Genomic DNA, 23901 nt, shown 5'->3' with positions numbered 1-23901 from the left:
ACCGCCATTTTCAAGTGTACCTAATAAAGTGGCCTCTTTATTATCTTGGAAAACATGTTGGAATGCGGCCCCAAGGACTAGGGCTTGAAACCTGTGACCTTTGACCATGATATTTCCCTAATAAAGTGGCCACTTTATTATCTTGGAAAACATGTTGGAATGCGGCCCCAAGGACTAGAGCTTGAAACCTGTGACCTTTGACCATGATATTGCCCTAATAAAGTGGCCTGTGATGAGGTACACTTGAAAATGGCGGTGTACCTAATGGAGTGTCCGTGTGGTTCCCTCGTTAAGCGCACCTGCGGGAAAAGTTTTAGCTCCTTTGGAACGTGAAAGTGACCAAAAACTTTTCCCGCAGGTGCGCTTAACGAGGGAATCACATGGACACTCCATTAGGTACACCGCCATTTTCAAGTGTACCTAATAAAGTTGCCACTTTATTATCTTGGAAAACATGTTGGAATGCGGCCCCAAGGACTAGAGCTTGAAACCTGTGACCTTTGACCATGATATTTCCCTAATAAAGTGGCCTGTGATTAGGTACACTTGAAAATGGTGGTGTACCTAATGGAGTGTCCAAGTGACGTCACAGATCAAACAGCCAATCAGGAGGTTAGGGTGAGTGAACCGATTCTAAAGATTCAGTTCACTTAACTGGAATGCACATCACTAGTACAAAACAGTAAAAACGACCCTTGACTGCCAGGTCGTTATAACCGACTGGTGAGTGACATGGGTTCTTGCTCGGTAAGATTTTGGTTCGAGCCCAGGAGTGAGAATATTCCTGAATGTGCATTTATTGTGCAATTAACCCTTTGTTTATTTATTTTGTTTTCATGCCCAAAAAAATAAAAACAAGGAATAAAACACCAGATAAGTTTTAACATAAATGTTTATTTGAAAATAATAATATTACAAGTAAATTTCAAACCAGCAATCCAATGTGAAATTGCAGTAGATATATTGGAAACAATATTTAGGCGTATACATGCATGCACGTTATTTAAAAACTACTATAAGTGTTCTAAAATCAAGATGAGCCAAAGAGAAGCATCATCTCCCCGTTGTTGCATCACGGCGCATCCCTGAATGCAATAAAGTTAGCCGTTAGCTTGCATAAAAGAAGTGGTGTTTCAGTGAGTGCTTCTTTCTTTCCTTGGCAAATCTTCAATCGACATTCTGGCTTCCATAGTTGACGCCAGGAGGGAGACGCAACACCTTCACTGACCGATCCGTTGATGCACAGTGGGAAGGAAGGAAGGAAGGAAGGCAGTTGACCCATTGCCTCGTTCGCGAACGGGAAAGTCACGATTCGTTCCCTCACTGATCCGTTCTCGCGATGAACTGCAAATGCAAATCACTCACTCACAGATCCGTTCGTTGATGAACGGGAAATGCAATTCACGCGTCGTTGGTGAACGGGAAGTGACGTCATTTTCTTCTTCGTTTTGTTTTACGGCGAGGTGGCACCAGTTTCGATGGGCATTACCGACACCTACTGGTTGAAGTCATATGAACTGAAAAAAGAACGAATCACGTGATTCGTTCACTCTCGTTCACTGAAAAGATTCGTTTCGAGCCAACACTAGTGCACTCTGTTCCTGTTCCAAAAGGCTTCCAGTCGGGCTAAAACGATTGAAGTGTGTGAAAGTTGAGCCGCTGAAAAGGTGTGAAACACCCTAACTCCAGCAGGCTCGATGGAGTACTCCGGTTGAAAGCCGCATGCCGCACTCAAAGTCCAAGTCAGACCCGGCCGGCCTTTTTATCTGTAGAAGCGTTTAGCCTATCAGCGAAGTAGTAGGTTAAAAAATAAAAAACAAACATCAACCAAACTGAATCAGAAAAGCTGTTTAATTTTTGACTTTACAACACATTCACATTAGTGCAAACATAATTGGGACATTTTAACACATTGGCTTTTTTGCCTTTTTAAAATAATACACAAGTCACATTGACAAAAATCAAATCAAATATGTACAGTGTTTTTTTTTGCCTTAACCATTTCATGATACTGGCCACCTCTAAAATTATTTTAAATTATTTTAAAATATAATCCAAACAATATTTGGTTTCGTTTTTTTGTCCTTTCAAAATGACGTGCCATTATTTTGGAAGGTGATGATGTCATGTGATGATGATCTGTTTCCATGGGTTGCTCCACCATTTGTGTTCAGAGCATTACAGCATCAGTTTGACCCTCAACTTCAATTGGGACTCTCAATGAACAACTTGAAGCATATTTTAAAAGTGCTTTTTTTTTTTTTTAATCCTTTTAAGTTTTCTTTCCCCTTTTTGCCCACAAGTCAAAGCAAAGAAAATCTGCTGAGCGACCACTCGCATCTCAACTCGTATCTCGAGTCGGCACCGCAAAAGGCCATGCGTACACCGCCGTGACCCCGGCATCACACGTACTCGTGATGCTTGTGGAAGCTGGACGGCGCCCGGCTGCTGCGCACGCTGCCGCCGCCCCTGGCGCTCAGCAGGTAGGAGCCCGCCGTGTAGGGGGCGGCGTACTCCTTGGAGCGCCGCTTGGCATAGTTGAGCAGCAGGAGGCAGCCGGTGGCCAGCAGGATGGCGCAGGTGCCCCAGCCCAGGAAGAGCGATGCCCCCAGTTCCCGCTTGCGCGAATCCACCACCACCGGGTTGTAGAAGTTGCGGATGACCGTGTGCGCCACCCAGCACACGGGGATCAGCGTCAGCAGGCAGGCCAGCAAAAACAAGCAGCCGGCGAAGGCCGTGGTGATGTTCTTGGCCCGGGCGTTGTCCTGGCAGCAGATGCTCCTCTGCATGGAGAAACCGGCCACGACCAAGGCTATCACCACCACCACGATGGAGACCACCATCAGCCCCCGCGCCGCCTGCAGCTCCACGGGCAGGATGAGCAGCGAGTCGTACACCTTGCATTGCATCTTGATGTCGGCCTGGTTGTAGCAGTTCATCCACAGGCCCTCCCACAGCACCTCCATCACGATCAGGTTGGCGCCGATGAAGGCCGACACGCGCCACATGGGCATGGCCGTGGCCGCCACCACGCCGAACAGGCCCAGGAAGCCCAAGACCATGGCCACGATGTCCAGCTTGGCCTTCATGCTGCAGCCTCGCCCGGTGATTCTTTCGAAATGGAGCCGAGGCTCGGCCGCCGCCTTCTTTTACTCGCTGCTGGATGATATCGCCAGCCACGCGTGTAATGTCATCCGTCTGGTTTTAGCGACACGCTATGTGCACCTGCCTCTTCTGTGCCAAGGCGACAGCGATTGTAAAACCAAAACGAGATGAGTGGTTGTCCGAGGTCCACTTCAAATGTTCAGGATCGACATGAACATCAAAAATTAGGGATGATCACAAGCCACTATAAGCACTTTAAACAGTAACATGTTTTTCTTTTTTGCTGGGATGGATGTGACTCAATTAAAATATATTGCTAAAAAAAAAAAAAAAAAAGTGAAATATTTCCCAACAAGCAGTTTCCAAAAACTAAAGGCTCAAACCATGAAAGTTGAATACAACTAAACTTGGGACCAACATTTGAATGTTTTTTTATGAGTCCAGAGAACAACATGCAATTTTGTGTTTCCTATCAGAGTCAACTGAAAAGCAAAGTAAAAGAATGAAAGTGGCTGAGCCGGAACAGAAACCCCAATGCTGGTCGGACCGGTTTACAGAGTGATACCGGCCTTCCGGACTTCCTCGAGTAAAAACAAACAAACACGAACGCAATAGCGTGGTGACATCACTTGTTGTAGTTTAAACGCGTGGGAAGTCACAAAGACGCCCGTTACGATTTGGGTTATGCATACTTTACTTTGATTTGCTTCATCAGCCAGGAAAAGGCTTCATAAAGAGCAGCTGTAAGAAACAACAGTTTTTATTGTGATATCATTTTTTATGTACAGGCACAGTCATGATAAAAATGTAGTTCCGGCCGGCAGCACAATTATTTTCACCCATCTGCCCTCTCCTGAGCCGAGATTTGGACCATCCTTTACATTTGCGAACAAATACATTTACAATTCAATAAATAAATAATAATAATTCAAAAAAAATGTTACTTTGTAATCCAGTGAAGACCATCAAAAACAACTGCTCGTGCAAATTCTCGGTGAATGAGAAATTGTTTTCTTTTTTGAAAGGCAATACTGAAGAGCAAAACAAAAAAACAACGGAAATGTCACAGTAATCCAAAACAAAATGAAATGTTCAAGTAAAACAGGATGATGTTAAGTTAAAACCACTGAAAATGGACACAAATTGTTACTAAAATCTACTCAGGGAACCAAAGCGGGCTAAAAAGCTGTAAAGCAAAAACTGACATTACACAAATAAAATACATATTTGCTAAAAAAACTACGCAAGACTTGACATCAGTTGCTATTAATTATTTCTGTGAGAACAAATATAAAATTCAATCTGAGTCACGCGTATATACATCCACCATTCACACAAAGTTAGGCATAACTATATATATATACATATAGATGTATATATGAAATTAGGTGAAAAATCAGGATGAACCAAAATACGCTAACATTTTAAAGTGAAGTTGATTCTTCTTGAAATTGAATTCATGTTCCCACAACTTGCTGTTTTGCCATTCAAGAGCTGAATGACACCAGGTGAGAGAGTGGAAGAGTCACAGAAAGAAATGTGGAAGTGGCCGTTTGAGTTCAGCTCCTGGAGAAGAGCAAGTTGTGCAAATTCCCAAATCAAGACTCTGTCTGCATTTTCTTGGGCTCATCCTGGAATTTCACCCAACTGCTTCCTGTGTCATTTGGCAAGAGCAGGCTGGGCCAGCCGCTGGGCCAGCCGCTGGCCCGCCCTCATGTGCAAACACCGCCAGTCATCAAAGCACGCCATTAAGGTTCCATGATTGTACTATGATTCGCTTGCGTCTGTCTAACAACCGCTCAAAGCCGGTGGAGTTTTCAGTCGGGCAAGCTCGCCGAATGCCCGCGCAGCACCCAAACCTTAGCCCGGTCGGCGCCGCCTTCCACGGCGGCCGACGCGTCTCCGGCGCCTCGCAGGGACAACTCGGCCACCGAGGCGTCCAGGCGCCCCCCGTCGTCCTCGTCGCTCAGAATGTCAGTCTCCTTCACCTCCTCGGGGTCTTCGTACTCCTTGAGATCAAACTGTTCTTCCACCCAGCGGTCGGTGTCGCTGGATTCCGACGACAGAAGCCGGCCGCGCTCCGACTCGTCGCCCCGGGGCGAGGCCGGGTCCCGTTCGGGCTCGGCGTCGGAGACGATGTCGGTGTCGATGGTGAAGCGGTTGCGCACCAGCTTTCTCCGACCGAGGGTTCTGCTTGGCGCAGATGCTGAGGAAAGCACAGCATGAGAACACAATGTCACCCGGGCGCAATTTCTCAACGTTGCGTCATCCTGACGCCGGCGCCGGCGCCGACCTGCTCGGTTGATGACGGGCCTGGCGCCTTTCAGCGCGCACAGCCGCTTCCCTCCGAAGGGCACGTACTGCTGGCTGAGCGGCAGGCTCTCCGTCTTCAGCAGCTGCCGCCGGTGCTTCTCTCGCAGGATGGAGTGCACCGTCTTCAGGAAGTCCTTCTTGCTCTGCGGGGAGCTGCGGGGGCGGCACCAGCTCGTCAGCTTGGGTGGCGGAAGACAAAAAAAAAAAAAGCAGTTGCTCACCTACAACACAGCTGGAAGGCCCTCTCCGGTCGGCCTTCCGACTCCGATTTGGTGTGGACGATCTCGCACACGGACGTGCCCTCGCCGTCTGAAGAGGAAACGTCTATTCGGGTTGGTTCCGGACTCCAGCCAGAAAAGTAGCCCTCTCGCTAAGCGATGTAGCTTACCCGCGTTCGCCAAGGGTCTCACTTGAAGAGCGTCCGTCGGAATCATGTGACGATATCGGAAGGGGTCTTTTTCTTCGGAAGACAAAGAGGCGCGGTGGGAGCCGCCCTTGACAAGAGGAACAGGACACTGTCAGAGCTCAGAGCTGGAGAGCAGAAATCAGGCCACTCACTCACCATTTTCTTTTTCTGCTTGGATCCATCCTTGCACACAAAGACAACGGCCGTCTTGAACACTGAAAGATACGTCGTGCCGTAAACTTTGTGTTCAGAAATTGTGCGAGACAGGCGCCGTACCAAAAGCGGCCATTTGGGGCTCTTTCTTCCCCTTTCCTAAGGAAGCGGGCGGGTTGATCCAGGACACGCCGGTGTGGAGCAGCAAATCGCCCATGGACAAGTCGGGAACCTGACAACAAAGTTTCACCCGTCTTGCCGCCGATCGGTGGCAACGCCCCGGACGGACCTCCCGGCCTTCCCCGTACCTCCTTCTTGTCGCCGCTCTGCTCGGTGATGAGCTGGTCAAAGACGGCGCCAAACTCCTCGTGGATCTTCTGCATCTCGTTAATGTGGCTGGCCACTTTGTTCATGGCCTTCATGGCGACTGCAACGACAGCAGAGGCCAGTTAGCGCCACTCGGGGGGATTTTCTCCAACGACTCGGTCTCTTCTCACCGTCCAGGTGGTAGTGCTCCTCGCTGTCCGGGTCCGTGAGCGAGTAGAGCTCCCTGAGCAGCAGAGGGTACTTGAGGACCCTCTGGATGGGCTTGATCAGATACGACTCCAACGTGGACGAATGCTGCTGCTTGGGGTTGCGCTGGTCCAGGAAGGCCTTGAAGTCGGAGTCGCTTTTGGCTGCAAAGGTCGCAAAGTGGTAGCAGATATGAACAGAGCGAACTTCAGCAGAAGAACGGAAGCGGCAGGCAAGTATGCAGAGGTCAAACGCTGACAACCGCACGGCGGAGATTAATGGCGGCCGCCGGCAGCCGGCAGATGGTCGGCGCCACCGCTGTGAGCAACAAGGTGGAACGGGGGCTCGCTCACCCTTAACGAGGACCTTGGGGACTTTGGTGTGGCCGGCGCAGAAGGCGCTGTAGATCTTGAAGCGGTCGGCGTAGTAGAGGAAGGAGCCTCCCAGGGAGAAAAGGATTTTCTAGGGATGAAGGCCACCTTAAGCAGCTGCGAGTTTTTAACGTTGACATTATTTTTTTTTTTGCGTCTTCTTACTTTAAACTGCTCCACTCTCTCCAACTTGTCCAGATCGGGAACCAGACGGGTGCCGTCTTCCAGAGTCTTGAGGAATTCCACCTGGAACTCCACCATTTCCGGAAGATTTCCAAAGAGAACATCCAGCTGAGGCCACAAAAGAAGGTAGGTCAGAGGAAGACACAATAAAGGAGAAAATCATAAAAAAAATACAACAACTTTGTTGCCATCTGGTGGCATTTATACACACAGGCGCAGATTTTCCACAAAATTCGAATGCTCTTGTGAGCAAACAATGACGCTTCAAATTTGCTTTCAAAAAACGAAGCTTCAAATTGGCTTCACGAACCAATTTTTTTTATTTTTATGAAGCTGTTCCTGTCCATTGATTTGAAATACTAACGATAATGAGTTGCAACTAGATTCATCTGCCATTGTAGACAAAATTGCATGAAATCATCCTGATGGAAACACAAAATAGTAACAGCATTTTGTGCAAGCGACTGATAGTAGAGGCGCGCAGCAGCAGATGGTGGACGGAAGCAGCTCGCCGTGTCCAAGTAGCACATGCAGGTGTAAAAACATCCCAGCCTCCTCGCTCGCTCGCTCGCTCGCTCTCATCGTTCGGCCCTCTCGTCTTGGCACAAAGCCGTCCATTCTGCCGTTATGTAAGCCACTTTGACTCGCTTCAAGGCAGCAGCAGCAGCAGCGCCCACGGCCGCACGCACACACACACACACACACACACACACACACACACACACACACACACACACACACACACACACACACACGCGCACACAGAGAATGCAGCGCATACCTCATCTTGAGTAAGAAAGGTCTCTTTCTGCAACGGGTTTAAATATCTCCCAATGAGGCAGTTCAGGTCCTGCGCAAAATGAATGGAAAATGGTTCGCACCAACGTGGAGGCAGGCGTACCTCATGAAGCGGCTACACAAGCAATCAGGATCCTCACCTTGACGTAGGTGCGCTCCGTCTCCACTAGCTCGCCGATGACCTTGCGCAGCTTGTCGGCGTCCGAGAGCTGCCGGAGCGCCGGCGGGAACGGCGAGTCCGGGCTGGGCGAGGACGAGGACGCGCATTCCGAAGGATTCATGTCATGGAGGCTGCGGCAGAAGGCCGACACCTGCTCCGTATTCTGAGCAGAGAAGGAAAAGAGTGATCAAGTGTGCAGCAGCCCACGCGCCAACTTGCAGAGCACACCGATTTGGGACTGCATATATAAATACATAAATAAAAAAGAGATCTATACGTGTGTGCGTGTGTCATAACAATAACTCTGACATTGTTTTCCTCCTACGTGCGTATGCCGCTGCCACCCTAAATGACTCATCTCACGCCACCATCAAAATAATGCACATGACATACAGGAGGAGGGTTGCCATGGAGACCGGCCCTGATGTGCACTACACTGTCATTTGGGAGCGAAAGGGGCAAATCGAGGCAATCCATCACTTGCGTTACTTTGTTGACTTGTAGCACATGGCAGCTTCCGTTTCGAATCCAATGACTGACAAATCTCAAGACATCTTTCGAAACTTACAAATTGGCCTTTCCAACCAGGTTTGGCCTCAAAAGTATCCCCGGAAGGAAGTAGGGTTTCAAATTTGGCTTGGAAGCCAGAGCACAATCATTCACGAGACGAAGAAATAGGGCTTTGTCAATTTGACGGTGCAGAGGCGTGAATAAAGTGACCCAAAAAGCAATGCTGTATCCTCTCGCTCGCTCGCTCGCTCTCTTCCAGGTGCAGCACTCATGCATCATCAACATCAACATCATCAACATCAACATCAGCGGCGACTCCCGTCCTGCCAAACGCGCGGCAAGAAAAGAAGAAACAGAAGACAAACGTGTTTGGACCTCACCAGATGGAGCATGTCAAAAAGCGAGTCGCAGGAGCGCTTCCTGGGCTGACTCCACTTGAGAGACGACATGGCCACAAACACGTCACACTTTGTCTTTTAATCGAGCTTCACTCGGCGCCTGACCGCGCCGCGCGCAACTCCATCTCGTCTCGGAAAAGCCAGCTGAAGGACGAGTCCGGGAAGACGCCGGGCCGCCTCCTCACCAGCCAGCCAGCCAGCCAGCCACCCACCCACGTCCCTCCCGTCCGCTACGCTTCTGCCCGCCTCTTCGTTGTGCGCTAATGCGAGGGAAAAATGGGAGGAAGGGACACATCTCCGTGGAGGGGGCCTTCTGGAGTGGGAGCTGGCGCAAGTGAGGGAGCATAGCATTTGTGTGTGCGTGTGGGGGGGGGATTCTGCAACTAATTCATCAAAAGGGGCTTTTGGGGTTTAAATCAAGGTAGGTAGGTCGTTTGGATCTTCTTAGGATTAGGCTTTCCAATTCAAGGGTAAGGCTTCTAATTAGAGTTTCCCACCAGAGTTGCGCTTTAAAGGCTTGGTTGATAGGTTTCAAATGAGGGTCTTCATGCCTGTGTTAGGCTTTCGAACTAGGCCTAGGCTTTCAAATGAGCCAAAGTTAGAAATTCAAATGAAGGTTTTCATCTTGGTTAGGTTTTGTTTTTATGTAATAGTGAGCAGGTTTTTTGGGAGGTTCGCCCAGGCCGGCCGGCCGGCCATGGCCTGTCCTCTCGAGAGAAAATGTCAGTGTGGGTGAAAAAGCACCAAATGTTGCGTCCAGGCTGGCCGGGAGAAAGCGAGGTGCCACTTAGCACTCGCCGACGTGCCAGAACAAAAAACTGCTAAATGTCCTTTCAGCATTCTTAAGTTTGTCTCCCTCCCTCCCTCCCTTCGCTTGTTTTCCAATCAATCCCAGGCAAGCAAATGTGAAGACAACTGGAAGCATCCATAGGCCAACAAGCTCGCGGTTATGCAAGCCAACATTTTTTTTTCCCTGTTGATGGAATAAAACTCAAAGTTGTGGCGCTGTCATTTTTTACTGTAGTCAAACTTTTCCTAAACTTTGAACTGTGTCTGCATGGGTATTATTGCCATGCTGCTATTTTATTGTATTAAATAAACCCAAATATTCACGATACCAATTTTTGAGACCGTTTTCTTACCTCGCCGCACTCGTCCAAGTGGCCAAAGCACTCGGCGTCGTCATCCAAGCTGTCTCCCGAACTTTCCAGCAGCAGCCCGGCGCTGTCGTCCAGGATCTCCTCTGCCGACACACGGAGACCAAATTAGGGTTCGCTTCTCAGATTTACAGTCCGCTTGCATGGGGAAGCACACATTAGCAACGTGCGCCACGCGCAGGCCTGGAGTGGAACATCCTTGGCCGACTTGACGGATGAACACGTTGAGGAACGTTTGGTGTTTTGTCTGCGACCCGGTCACCTTGGCTCTGGGAAAAGATGTCCGTGTAGGGGTCGGCGTCAGAGCGTCGCGGCGGCAGGAAGCAGAGCTGGCCGCGTCCCAGCGGCGGCAGCGCGCTGACGGTCAACGCCAGCGACGAGAGCGAGAAGGCCGCCTTCATGTCGGAGAAGTCCAGGCTGTGGGCCTCCTTCCCGTTCAGCTCCAGGATCTCATCACCCGCGTTCAGACCTGCCCGAGAATACGAGAAGCAACAGCTATCATCGCTCAACGCAGAGGGCTGAAGTTCAAAATCCAATCTGGGTCCTTCAAGTGTCATGATGAGAATTCAATTGAATGAATGGAAAACATGAAGACGTCAACATGAACATCATTTATGAAATCCAAATGATTAGGATTAGATCAAAAATAAGGTAACCAGCACCAACAAAATGCAGGTGACTTGGACTAACCACATAACGAAATGTTGTAAGGCTTTTTTTTTTAATAATAAAAAAGCCCAATATTTTTTTATTATTTATTTTAATGTTATTATTGTTTTTTTTAATGAAAGACTATGTAAAGTAAAGCTTTTTGTTGTTGTTGTTGCTCAGCCTTTGGAATAAACACACTTGTAAACGTGTCGGCTTATTTGCTTTGAGTGGCGTCAGACCTTTGGCAAAGGCCAGCCCGCCCGCCCTCACGTCCGTGATGTAAAGCTGCTGCACTCGGTCCTCCTCAACCACCGAGATGGAAAAACCTGGAGGAGCGGGATCACTTTTATTATGAGCAAATACGAGCCGAAATACAGCCGGACGCGTTTCCTACCGTAACCAATCATGCACGACTCGTCTCGGTCAAACCGGACCACTTTTGTGATCTTGGAGCACAGCTCGACTTCTCTGTAAAGCTGTTGCCAGATAAGAGCAGACGTTAAGGTGGCAAACACCAAAGTTGTGGTTTCAAACGTACCAGGTCGCACACGTCCTCCTCCGGTTTGGGGACGTAGTACTGCTCTCGGTTGTCCATGAGGAACTTGAGCCGAAGGTAGTGCTTGGTGGCGTCCAGCTGGTGGGCCTGCACGTGGTCACGGCCAGCAACAACAAATGCGGACTTTAGCTTCCGCACCGCTCAAACCCAATTTTTCTTTTGGCGAGCCGAGCCGAGCCACCTTGCAGATGCTTTCCAGCACGCACAGCGCCGACTCTCCGGGCTGGATGATGCTCAGCACCGGCTGGTCGTTGGGCAAACACACCCAGGACGGGGTGAGGTGTTCGGGCACCCAGATGTCGCTCTCGGCGCCGGGCCCCCCGGGAACGCTATTGCCGGGTGCCTCCTCGCTAGGCTGCGACGGGACACCAGATTCGCATCGTTAGACCCCGTTTGGAGCCGAGTCACCCGTTTGGGAGTCTCCTCACCTGGCGCTCCTTCGCCGACTGGGCATAAAGTCCATCGGCGGTCCTTTTCACCAGCTCTTCGCCGTCCGCAAATACCTGCCGGGCCAAAAAAAGGCCCATTAGTGTGCGCTGAGAAGTGCAAAGCAAGCGTACGGGCCGCCGGCGACCTGGTTGATGCTGGGGTGAGCTCTGGTCTTCTTCTTGGAGGTGGTGTCCAAACCCCAGAGGGACGAGAAGCGGCTCTTGCGCTTGCCGCACGAGCGCGACATGGCGTGCGCTCGCCGCCTCACGCCGCTCTCCGTGCGAGCCGCCACCTGAGGCCACAACTTTAATGTCATTTTCTTGTACGCTGCGGCGAGTCATCGAGTATTAAAAGACGTGGCGCCGCACCACTATTTAGCACCTTCGTTTTGAACATTTGCATCCCCGTAACAAAGGAAAAGAAAGAAATCTTGTCAAGAAGAGCGAGAGCAAATGCTGGCCGTCTTCCACTGTTGTCTTTTGTTTACTTGCGAGGCCTTCTTGAGCGTCCAATTCATTGGCGCCTCACGTGGGCCACGGCTGTCGTCGGCATTACAACAAGCCTCAATTGGACGGAGGGGCAGGCTTCCAAGCTAGGCTTGGGGATTCAAACTAGGGTCGGGGTTTCAAACTAGGGCTTCAAACTAGGGTTTCAAACTAGGGTTAGGGTTTCAAGCTAGGGTTTAAACAACTTCAAAAACAATAATTACACACAGAAAAAGACTAAAAACAAAACATCTACATGACCACACCACATGGCAATTGCATAAATGGGTGCCTTACCAGCGCGTGGAAGGAGGAGACGGAGAAGATGCCCAGGCGGCCCATGGCCAGCTTGGTGGGGCGCGAGGCGAAGGCCAGCAGGCGCTTGGGGTTGGGCAGCTCGCCGCCCTGCAGGCTGGCCAGGTAGCAGCGGAAGCGGAACAGGTCCATGTGGAACTGCTCCAGGTTCTGCTCCCACAAGAAGATCTGCCGGAGAAGAAGCTTTCACTTTCCACGCCCGCCGCCACTTGACTGGGGCACCGGAGCGAGCCAACCGACCCAGTTCGGGAGAGGCGAGCCGTCGGTGGCTGCCAAGAGAGCGAGAATGCCGCCGCCGCCGTGCATTCCGCTGGCTGCCACGGGGGTTTTTCTATTCACTTGGGCACAATGCGAAACCTGACACTAACCCAAAGGAACCGCCCAGACCCGGCACTTTCTAATCAGCCCCACAAAGACCACTTGATCTCCCTTGAAAAGGGCCCATTCAAGAAGGGGGAGGGCTGTTTTTGTTTTTCACTTTACCAATCACAATCAATTCTTTTCAAAAGTGAAAAAGTTTGCTGGTACCTGATCCAGGATGGTCTTGCGTTTCTTGGCGTCGGTGACGGAGGACAGCTGCATGTCGCCCATCTTCTTCATCTTCTCGTCCATGTCGATCTTCTGCTCCAGCTTCTTGATTTCGGCGCGCAGCAGGCGCACCGTGTCCTCGCGCCGGTGCTGTCTGGCCACGGCGGTGGCGCACGCCGAGTGGATGGCCGTGATCCAGTTCTCCAGCTCCGTCTGGCTGCACGTCTGCCCGCAATGTATGGACAATTTCAGCAGGTGAAACCAGAATCGAAGTTTCACGGTTGTCTGGGCCACGTGCCCCGAAGCTCCTGTCCCGTTACTTTTGTCCGCACCTGTCCATCTCAAGTGTGTTACCTGGAACAAGAAGGCATCTCCCAGCGAGTTGCTGAGGCAGAAGACAAAATCTTTTTTGGGGTGCTCGGGTACGGCCTGCACGATGCTGTTGTCGGCCCAGATGGCGTACTTGGGGATGCTGCCGTTGTCGATTCCCGAGCGTCCGTCCGTCTCGTAGAAGAACAGCGTGCAGCCTGACCGGGATTGGGAGAAGGTGATTGGAAGCGGAGAACCCAAATATCCACTGCACGTTTGAAGAAGGTGAAGGTAGCACCAACCTTTGAGGGACACCCAGTAGCTCTTCCACTTGCGTCTGGCGGCCGACTCCACCTTCTTGCTTTTCTTGTGCACCAGGAAGTTCTTGACGGCCAGCCTCCCCGCCTTGCGCACCGTCCCCTGCGCGCCCAGCAGCGCGTCCGACTGGTAGGCGGAGCTCATGGTGCTCTGCTCGTCGCTCAGCACCTCCTCCAAACTCTCCGTCTGGCACGAGCTCATCTCCAGCTCTTGGCGGAAGTTCTCGTAGATGCCCTGGGCGGAGTCGGCGGTCCCGCCGCCAGTGCCGCCGGCAAACGCGTCGCCGCCCGCCGCCGAGTCGACGGAGAAGGAGGCCGACATGGTCTTGTAGCGGCGGGACTCGGCCTCGGCCGTCACCCCGTCGATGCCGCTGTCGTCGTACTCGCTGCCCTCGCCGGCGGTGACGTCCTGCGGGGGGGCCCGTGACGGGTGAGACGGCATGATGACCGCGTGCGCTTCATCGCAATCCAGCAGAGCGGATCCCGAGTATTGCTTTTTCTCAAATGGCCTCCCCGACTCCAAAATTGAGGCGAGGGTGAGGTAATCCGACCTAGGTCTAAGGACTAACTGGAGCTGACCCCCTTTTCAGAAATGAAGCATCCTCGAGAGTTGCAAAAACAAGTCGGCCAGCACAAAAAGTTTCTGTTCTACACAAGACCACCGCTGTTGTTCAAGTGCAAGCTGCCCTCGCTGTGGCACCGCCGCGTCTGCCCCCCCTTCCCCTCCCCTCCCACTCTTGCTCCTACACACATGGCCAAAGGCTCCTGGGAGATGGAAACGGGGGGAACGCAGAACTGAGCCTAATCACGTGATCCAATCATGCGCTCCATTCAGCGGCGGGTCTTGAGGGAGGGGCGCCTCGCCGTGACAGTATTTTTACTGTGACACTCTTCCACGGGCCTCCGCTCATTAGCATGACAAAAGGCAAAACATTTCAAACGGGGAGTGACTTTAAACTCAGCCCCCCTAGAACCTGTCTCTTCTGGACTAAGAAAAACAAGCAGCAGGGAAAATAGGAGCTTTCCTCAGACTCTTAATCTGATTGTGCGGCTTAGTTATGCGGCAGACACAATAAAAAGGGGAATAAAGGAGAGGTGGAAGGTGAGTGGCGAGGCAAACGAGACCTTGAAGGCCGCCCGCCCGCCCGCCGCATTTGGATTCCAGACTGGTTCCATGCAGAGAGAAAACAAGGTACAGTGGCTGGTGGCGTTTATACGACGCACAAGACCACATTGTGTGGCTTTTATTTACAGCTCAGCGCAGGCCTAACTTGAAAAAAATGTGTTTGAGGTCAAACACAGTGACAATGGCATGCCTTTGGAATCTTCCAGATTCAAGACACTAGACTGAATGCAACCTAACTATTATATTTTGGGGCAACGTATTGTTTTTTGTGCTGGCTTCGGCGTCCTCTAGTGGCGAGTCGTATAATACGTCATGGAGTTCGGCTACTTGCGGCAGGGCTCGATCCGTTTCAGATAGAAGAACACGGGTTCCCCAAATAATAAGAATTTCAGGAAAGCAGCCTTTAAAAAAATCAATAATATTGACCAGAGCTTACCTGGATGGTCTGCGCCCTCCTGCCCGGCATACTCAAGGCGGTCCGGAGTCCCGGCGGGCCTTCGGAGAGGCAGTGCGAGCGCCGACACGGCAGAGTGAAGGCGCTGTACGTGCTGCCGTCCTCCTCGGCGATCATCTTATCGTCTCGGCCCTCGGCGCCGAGACGCTGGCCGTCGTGCCACTTGACGTAGCGGCCGGCGTGGGGGTTCTGGCCGTAGAGTTCGTCAAAGGAGTTGGCCCGCTCCACGCCGTCGGCGGGGCCGGAGAGCAGCGGGCCGTCGTGCTCGGCGCAAGGGGTGATCATCTCCTCCGTGCTGGTCAGGTGGTCTTGGCTGAGGTCCGACAGGGAGAAGTCCAGGCTGTCGTCGCGCCACGTGTCGGCCGACTTGGATCGCTTCTTTTTGAAGCCGCCGGCCTCCTTGGCGCTGTCCCGGGCGTCCTGGAGGTACGTCACCTCGCCCGCGTACACGTCCTCGTCCTGCATCTCGTCCGCCGTGGGTCCGGGAAGCGTGATGAGCGCGGTGGCGCCGGGACTGGCCGGAACGTGGTGGAAGGACATGGGCCTCAGGTTCATGGCCACCCGGTCCACCCAGATGGGGCTTCCAAAGTCGGGCAGGACGGCGCTCTCGTCGAAGGGCTCCGGGCCGTTTTCGGCCAGGGACTGCGGGATGCTGGGGGTGCTGCTGGAGCGCGTGCTGGCCTCCGAGTTCCTGTGCTCCATCTTGCCCGACGAGGCGCGCCGGCAGCGCCGCGACTTGTTGGAGATGCGCAGCGAGCGCGACATTTGCTTGCGCGACAAATAGCCACGTTCCGTAGCGAAGAAGGCATGCTCGCCGTGCTGGCTCTCCGCATTTCCCATGATTCAGCGGCTGAAGGACAGACATCAAAAGGCTTTTGGAGCAGCTCGCAAATGACCAAGGCGGTGGGCGGGCGGGCGTGGGCCTACCTGCGGGACGGACGCAAATTGCCTGACATGGTGCTCATCGGCCAAACTTCTGCCTTTGGTGCAACTGGAAGGAGAAGGAAGACACGGCAAAGTCAGTGAAAAAAGCTTCCGAAAAACAAACAAGAGCGGTAGTGCTAGGCTATTAATATAATTATATAATTTTTGAGCCGATTGGGTTACTTTTACCCAGGCTGGGCAATTGGAAACAGCAGATTGGGTCAAAGATTGGATTCCGGCAGGCTGAAGAGGGGGAGGGGGGGCGGCTTATGTAAACTGCTGCTGACCCCGTTTTTTTCCCCTTCATTCTGCTCGCTCATCACCTTTTGTCGGCACCGCAGTGTTCAATGTTTGATGCCCAAGGACGGCCTTTCTCATTGGCTGCGACGTTCAGGAGGGCAAACGAGATGAGAGCGAAAAGGCCGACTCATCTCTTCGGGATTGAGGGCCACAAAATGGTTCGAGAAGGAAGGAAAAAGTCATTATCAAAGTGGCTGGCAGTGTAAAAAACAAAAAGCTGCTAGTGGTAGGAAAAAAAAAAAAACCCTTTAAAAAAAGCAAAGGCCACAAGTAATCCAAATGAGCACATATCACCTTGTCAAAATAGAATCCGAAAAGAGTTTCTTATACGACGTCATCGATTTGGCAAGGCCAAAGTGTCAAATGCGCTTCAAGGCAAAAACACAACATAATGAGGTAAAAACGATGTCACTCAAACCTTTACGATCAAAGCACTTGACGTGAGAGGAGGCGCTTCATCCAGGTTTGTCTCGTAGATTTGCTGCCACCTTGTGGCAGCTATAGGCAAATCTATTCGGTGTGTCCATTCGCATGATCTGCAGATCTTTGCAAAGTCGTAGACAGCAGACAAGTTTCACAACAGAACTGCACTGGAATTCGGGATGTGCGTGACAGTCGCGCATCCCAATTTACGAGCATCCCTGAAATATGCGTCACGCGACCGCCGTTGTTACTGAAGAGCACCTGACGCTCCGTCGGGCCTGTCGGAACACGAGAGGCTTTTGCCTTTTCCTCCGTTTCCGAAGAAGGCCCAGAGGACAAAAACTGTCAAGATGCTTGTCATTTGATGGAACAGTCGACTGAAAGCTGAAAGACCTGGACAAAGTGACGCTTCAAAACATCCGCACGCTTCTTCAGCGATGACAGAAGCAAGAATGTAGCGCAGCCATTAGTGACAAGCTCCAACACACAAGGCTGTAATTTGAACACTCCACATGGCGTGGAGATAATGACACTGTGACTCCAAAAGCTGGAATGGGGGAGGAGGGCAGAAGATGCTCCTTCAATTTCCACACGACTTCACCGCACCCTACAAATGGAAAATATTTACACTACAAATGTTGGCGAGACATGTTTGGACTTTTTGCTATTTCCTCAAATTGAAGGGGTTTCATCTGAAACCATTTTGGAAAATTGAGCAGATTTGAAACTAGTTTTTCTTTGGTGTCACTAACAAACATCACGTGTTGACCAAAACAATGGCTGCTTGTTTTACGATGCAAGCTCACAACAAACAGCGTCCTGGCCACTCCGCTATTATCATTAGCACAGCGGGTGACCTCGGGATGGCCATCTCCCCATCGAAGCAGCCACACACTCGTACTTGAGGAAGACAAACAAGCAAGCAAGCAAGGTGATGGGATTTCCTTCCCAATTGATTTCCGGGACGCCGCTGACGCGTCACGAGAGGCTCAGGTGGCGTGGGCTAACGGGACCTCTTCAGCCTACTCTGCTCGTCTTTGACGTGCCCTTTGGAAAATGGCGGAATTTCCAGCAAGCTTGCCTTGGTGCATATTTATTTGCTTGTTTGAGGATGTGAAGCAACGCGGCGGCAGCAGCTGGCGCCGCGCCAGCTTCTGTATCTGCGGCCGCTCGCTTTCGGCTCAAGTTTGTCCGGCACACTGAGAGCGGGTAACCTTTCAGCAGTATTTTTATGAGACTCTGGCAGCTTTGAGCAAGTGTGACACGGCCATCAGGCGCCGTTATGAAGTCATTAGGCGGCTTTTGTCTCAGCGTTTGTAACCCTCTCAGACTTCACGCACTTAAACAAACGTCAAGCTGGAAAAACATCACGCTGGGGATGAGTCGTTGTCCTTCCTGAGGAAACCCCCCCCCCCCACACACACACACACAAGCTCATACACACACACACGGGTGTGAAGGCACTTTTATCAGCAACGTCGTCACCCGGCAAAGGTGCGACCCGAGCCGAGCGCATCCTGCTTGCAGGTCTTTAGCTTTGAAGTCCCTCAACAGCCGTTCATTGCTGGGTGCAGGCCAGCCGTTTCAGGACAAAAGGGTGGAGGGGGGGGGGGGCTCCGTTTTAGAGGCATTGCCATTTTGCTCTTTGCGCTAATCAATTTTAATAAAAGAAGGTCAGCATCCGAACAAGTTCCCATACGTTTGGTGGGGATCATCTCATCCGGCAACATATGCGGGGCATCTCATCTTCACATGCTCGGCATTCCTCACGGTCACACTTTTCCCGCTCGGCACACACAAGCAACAATTTTCCCAAGCCGGCGCCGCGTATGTGCGTGACGGCTTTACGATGACAGATTGCCAATTGGAGGTATGCTGGTGGCCCAACAGCACTTTGGGAAGCCCCATCTGTTGCTTGAAGAGGTCGGTCGGGTGACTGAAATGAGAGATTTGCGCTGACAAATGCACGCCATCGCACGGGAAGACTAACTGTCGTCGTCTCTTATTGCAGCCAAAATGTCTTCTGGGATGAATTCCTACAAGATGTTAGAGTGCAACTGGGATTCTTTGGACCTGTCCGCACTATCCTTTTCTTTACATCAGGAGTAACAATTGGAATGGTGTTCCTCAGGGAACTGTTTTAGAGTTACTCTTTTTCTCATTTGCAACACTTTTTTGGGAGGAACACTTGCCCCAAGAAACAGGGCCATGTTGTTTTCTGTTGTGACCTGCCGCCTCACCGCTTTGCTAAAAATACAAAACTGCAAGCCAAATGCGTTTCTTTATCCGGCACATTTTCTTCCAGGTCAGTAAACGCCGAGGCGTGCGCCAAACGTCACCCCAAACACATCTGGGTGGACGTCGAGACGCATTTCCATCAACGCTTTGAATATTGATGAGCATCCCGAAGAGAAGAGATACTGACGGAACTCCGGCATGTCATGTAAATGTGCAATGGAGAGCAGCGCTGAGTCGGGAGATGTGCATTACTTGGACACAGAGATGTTCCCCCCCCAACCCACCTCCCCTGAGCATTACCTCCACCATTACGCGCCCGGAGCGCCTTGTGCAGTCAAGCGTCAGCATCGCCCGCCGCACACTCGACTACACAAGAAGGCCGACAAAGGAAAAAGGCCCAAGTGGCGAGGCGAGGCGAGCGACGGCCGCCATCCGGCCGGCCCGGTCTGTTCAATCTCACAGATGAGATGAAGAAATGTTAATGTCGCCTTGGAGACACGTGGTGCCATTCAGCTTTTTGGTTCCGGGCCATTTTGAACAAATGTGGCGCCACGCTGCCAGAGGATCTTCTTTAAAATAAAAAAAAAAAAAAGAATACATTCAAAATGTCAGTCCTCACCCTTTTGATACGGCTTTTGATTTGTTGACCAAATGCCGTGACAAAATTGTCACAGCGGTCAAGGAAGGCCGCATTGCTCATTTGGAACTTGAAGCAGCCCAGATGAAGACGACTGACCGTGTGACTCATTTTAGGTGGCTTGTTGTGCTGGCTGTGCTAACAAGCTAATGGAGCACCTGATGCCAGAGCAAGTCCAGCGGACAATGCGGCCTTTGTGGCGGCTTAAAAGCGCCATTAGGAGAGAACGGGAGCAGATCACTTTGTTTTTGCACAACAAGCACACACGTGACGTTCATATTTGTGAACTTGTCGCGCTCAAAGAAAAGACTCAAGAAGAAAGGCAACCTTGCGGACGGACGAGCATACGTCTGCAACGTATTTCCATGACTATGACAGCTTCACACCAGGGGGGCTTCAGAGGAACACAATGCAGGGATTTCTTCCTTTTTTTTTTTTTAACCCTTCCAACTTGAGAATGCACCCTGGGAGACTTCTCCTTGACGTTGACTATTTCAAATTCACTTGCAAACGCGCTTGAGATGCAAAGCACCCTGCTGCTTGCTTTCAATGGGAAAAAGTACAACCATCTGCTGGTCAAAGATCAAATTCAAAGAGTGACTGAAAACATTGACGTCGGGCCATTATTTGAATATTGTATTTGGAGACTCTTTTGGGATTTATTTGGGATTTCTTTAATGAATTAAGTCACCCTCCTCCAACTTTGAGGATGCACCCCTTGAATTTAACCCCACTCACATTTGCAATTGACTGGCAAACATCTTCATCGTCCCAGTAGCAGCCCCCCCAGGCGGAAAACAATGAAAGGTGTGAAATTGTGCCGCATGCTATGAATGGGCTGAAATATAACAACAAATCTAAAATTGAAAAAATGCATTTTAGTGTGCCTGTTGGTTTGTGATTCTGGAGCCTCGAAGAAACAATTTCACACCATTTTGAAAGAAACACCCAATTTTCCAGCAATAAGAGAAGAGTCTGAGAAACTTCAACTGCGTTGTAACATTTATCTTGCATCGGGAGTGGAAAATCTATCCCACTCATTTGCTTTTCAACATGACAAAAAACTTTTATCATGACAACAGTAACACACACAAACACACGCACACAAAAGGCTGCAGCGGACAGGTTGCAACATGACATGGAGAGCAAATGTGCAAATGCAACAAAAAGGGCTGCCAGCAAAGATGCAGAGACAGACAGACAGACAGACAGACAGACAGACAGACAGACAGAGACTCAACTTACTGTCTGAACAACCACAAAGCTCCGTCACCAAGTCGAGTCGTGTGCCTTTCCAAGCTCCATTCATGCTCCTCAAGTCCACCTCAGACTGAGTGCCCTCACGCGCCGGGATGACTTAAAACTGGAGGAAGGGAGGGAGCGCTGTTTGCAAGTGCCTCCTCCCTCTCTATTCCACTCCCTCAGGCCAAAGAATGCGTGTTCCCCCTCCTTCGTCTGCTCTCTAATTGCACCCGCCCCCCCGCGTCACGTTTACACTAAACAGCCTCGTCTAAAATTCTGTTCAAAAGCAGCCCAGGAGACTCCCAAACCAAGCAGACCTCATCTGGTGCCCTCTACTGGCGGTCGTGTGTCACTAGAGTTGTTTCCAAGCTGGAAGGAGAGCGCCGTGCGTCACACGTGCCCCCGAGGCTAAAATCACAACAGGAGTGGCTGGAAATGAAAAGGTCAACCCATAATTGGCTCAGCACGGCTCTGTTGGAGCAAGTCTCGAGGAAACGCCTCGCAAATTCACCCCGCCGGTGCCGATGACGTCGAATAAAATGCAGACGAGGACGACGGGACGCACAATGACAACAATACGCATTAACGCGTCTCGCGCCACCTCCGTTAACAAAACACAAGCTGTCACAAGCGGATTCAGCATCACGCGTCTGCTGACTCGGCACAACCCAAACTCTCAGACGACTCCAGTGTCTCAAGAAAGAAAGAAAAAAAAATCTGTTTTAGTCAACTATAAGACATAAATCTTATACATAAGGTACAATTTAGAATCTGACAAATTCAACATCACTTTCTGTGAAGGGAAAAAAAGTTACATTCTGCAAGGCTCAAAGGCAGTTTTTTTTTTTTTTCCCAATGCAAAATCTCCCAAAAGTTCTTGCAACAATAAAAACAGCATAGGGCCCCACAAGGACCGTGGTGGTGTCTTCCCAACGGCAAGCGGAGAAGGTACAGGGCGGGCAACGGGGACGTGCAAAAGCACAAAAACGTGCAGCACATGAAAGCGGCGCTCCGGCCGGGAAGACAGATCATTAGCCGACGATTGCGGCGGCGGGGAGCCTCTCCAGAGTCCACATCAAAGACACAAAAGTCATTGAGGATTCACAGGGAAGATGCACCACCTGCAAGGCGGAAAGAAGGAAGGAAGGAAGGTGGAAGCGCACTTGAAAAGATGCGTGCGAATCATCGTGGCAGCGACGACAATAACAACTTCTCAAACAAACAAAAAATGGTTGTATTCTAGAAACTACTGACATTATAAACGGAAATTCCAAATATTGCAGTCGTGGAACCTGAGTTTTTGGAGGCTCTCGTTTGTTTGTCCCGGATTTCAAACATTCCAAGTCCTTATAGTGACAAGCGGAGTCTCACTGGAGTCAAGCCATGCGACTCGGCTCGTCTTGACTCGACTCGAGCTGACTCGTGTGCAAATTCGACTTGGGACTATTTCCATTGCAAACGAGGGAGCGAGCGGTTATGTGCGAGTGGGCCACATGAGAACGCCGGCCGGCTGGCCGGCAAAACAAACCAGGGGCTTCAACTACACGACAAGTCAACAACGCTTGCGACACACTGACGCTGGCTGTGTGTGCGTGTGTGTGTGTGAGAGACACAATCACGCCGCAGAGGACATTCCTACGTGTGGCAGACAACACTCGGCATCTTTGTGATGACCCTTGTCCTAACGCAGACAGAGAAAGTCAGTCAAAAGCCTACATCAGCCTACACTGTGGATTATTTTCATTCATTGGACAAATGATTTCTATGACACAACAGAGGCGACGATTGTGATCAACTGGCGGGAGGAGGACAAAACACAATAAACGTACAATCGTAACACCGGTCGACATATTTTTGACGCCGATATGAAAAAAATGATTTACTGTTTTACAATGGCTTTTTGAGATATTTCTTTTTAAAGTTTGACCTCTGAAAGGTTGCACAATATTTACAGTATTTTAATGTGCATTTCCTTCATAGTGATGACGTTTCAGAGAAAAAAAATCCACCTGTTACCGAACCTGACCTTTAGTTCATAAAGATCACGAAATCAATTCTTCTTATGATTAGGGCATGATTGTATTGCTCACGTCACCAACAGGCGTTTTTTCCACTTGCCGTGGAAAACAAGACTCTCCTCAGGTGAACCAGGGAAGAAGATGAAGAGCATCATCATCATCATTGGTAGCCACATGACTGTGCAAAAATGCAACAATTTCACGCAGAGAGCACGCCCCCCCCCCAACCCATTACCATTGACGTCACAGCCTTTCCACGCGTGCAAATGAAATGCACTGAACCCCCAAATGAATGAATGAGCGACTCAGTGCGTGCGTGCTTGGACGGCAGATGTGCACTGCGGCTCGACCTTGTCCACGCAGCCCACCCCATCAACTCACTGCGAGACGCCACGCGGGAATATGCTTGCTTGCTTGCTTGCTTGCGTGCGCGCGCGCATACAGGTTATTTATCCTTGCCAGTTGCCACGAACGGGACGTCGCACTTCCGGGGTGCACCACCACCACCACCACCACAGTGAACGCGCCACGACCATATCTACCATGTCCACGAAGCTCCCGTCACGGATCGCCGGCGTCCATCGTCACATTGAAGCGGCCAAAAGCTGTCGTTCTGTCTTCCACGCGTGTTGTTTGTTGCACGCACGGCGGCCGGGAGGAGGTGCAGGAGCAGGAGCAGGAGCAGGAGGAGGAGATGGCGGTGGAGCGCCTCTCCCCCATGTGGAAATGCGTGCAATTGGATGCGAGCGGACGTCACTCCGCGCGCACAGCCAATCAACAGATTCCTCATTGATGTACTGATGGGGCACACACATACACACGCACACACACGCACTCTACTAATTGTTGATCACGGGACACATGATTGATTGTATTTATTTA

The 23901-nt window shown here is 50.9% G+C and overlaps 2 protein-coding genes and 1 long non-coding RNA gene across 9 annotated transcripts in view; 1 reads left to right on the top strand and 2 right to left on the bottom strand.

Annotated features, from left to right (window-relative positions):
* The window catches only part of LOC148395801 (uncharacterized), a 19444-nt gene extending 9427 nt beyond the window's left edge, over positions 1-10017 (top strand). Inside the window, exons 3-4 of one of the 3 annotated variants that reach the window (XR_015859369.1) lie at positions 7060-7170; positions 8772-10017. This is a non-coding gene — a long non-coding RNA (uncharacterized LOC148395801). Of the gene's footprint in view, positions 1-7059; positions 7175-8012 lie in introns of all 3 variants that reach the window. The other 2 variants (XR_015859367.1, XR_015859368.1) reach the window with 2 other exon arrangements.
* On the bottom strand, positions 1834-3463 carry LOC148395802 (claudin-4-like). Its single transcript, XM_088380392.1, has one exon. The coding sequence runs from the start codon at positions 3087-3089 to the stop codon at positions 2403-2405; it is 687 nt and encodes a 228-aa protein (XP_088236518.1). The 5' UTR covers positions 3090-3463; the 3' UTR covers positions 1834-2402.
* Positions 3848-23742, bottom strand: LOC148395800 (rho guanine nucleotide exchange factor TIAM1-like). Of its 5 annotated transcripts, XM_088380379.1 has the most exons (28): positions 23562-23740; positions 16165-16228; positions 15220-16087; positions 13643-14066; positions 13495-13558; positions 13386-13416; positions 13032-13256; positions 12486-12671; positions 11849-11995; positions 11703-11777; positions 11456-11629; positions 11257-11361; positions 11113-11194; positions 10958-11044; positions 10330-10536; positions 10053-10153; positions 7983-8165; positions 7826-7894; positions 7027-7152; positions 6844-6952; positions 6475-6654; positions 6286-6404; positions 6101-6209; positions 5981-6039; positions 5807-5912; positions 5640-5727; positions 5399-5571; positions 3848-5311 (listed from the first exon to the last, which is right to left on the bottom strand). In XM_088380379.1, exons 3-28 carry the CDS (start codon positions 16075-16077, stop codon positions 4923-4925), a joined length of 4476 nt encoding a protein of 1491 aa, XP_088236505.1. In that variant the 5' UTR covers positions 16078-16087; positions 16165-16228; positions 23562-23740; the 3' UTR covers positions 3848-4922. The 5 variants fall into 5 exon arrangements, with proteins under 5 accessions (XP_088236505.1, XP_088236501.1, XP_088236502.1 ...); XM_088380375.1 differs by having other exon boundaries at positions 13386-13558; positions 23562-23739; XM_088380376.1 differs by lacking the exon at positions 23562-23740 and adding an exon at positions 21005-21165 and having other exon boundaries at positions 13386-13558.
* Between the last annotated feature and the right edge of the window lie 159 nt (positions 23743-23901).

Source organism: Syngnathus floridae, chromosome 7 (assembly GCF_059516105.1).
Source record: "Syngnathus floridae isolate MCC-2025c chromosome 7, RoL_Sflo_1.0, whole genome shotgun sequence".
Classification (NCBI taxonomy): Eukaryota; Metazoa; Chordata; class Actinopteri; order Syngnathiformes; family Syngnathidae; genus Syngnathus; species Syngnathus floridae.
The sequence above is the reverse complement of the archived record's forward strand: the minus strand, read 5'-3'. Positions and strand labels throughout refer to the sequence as shown.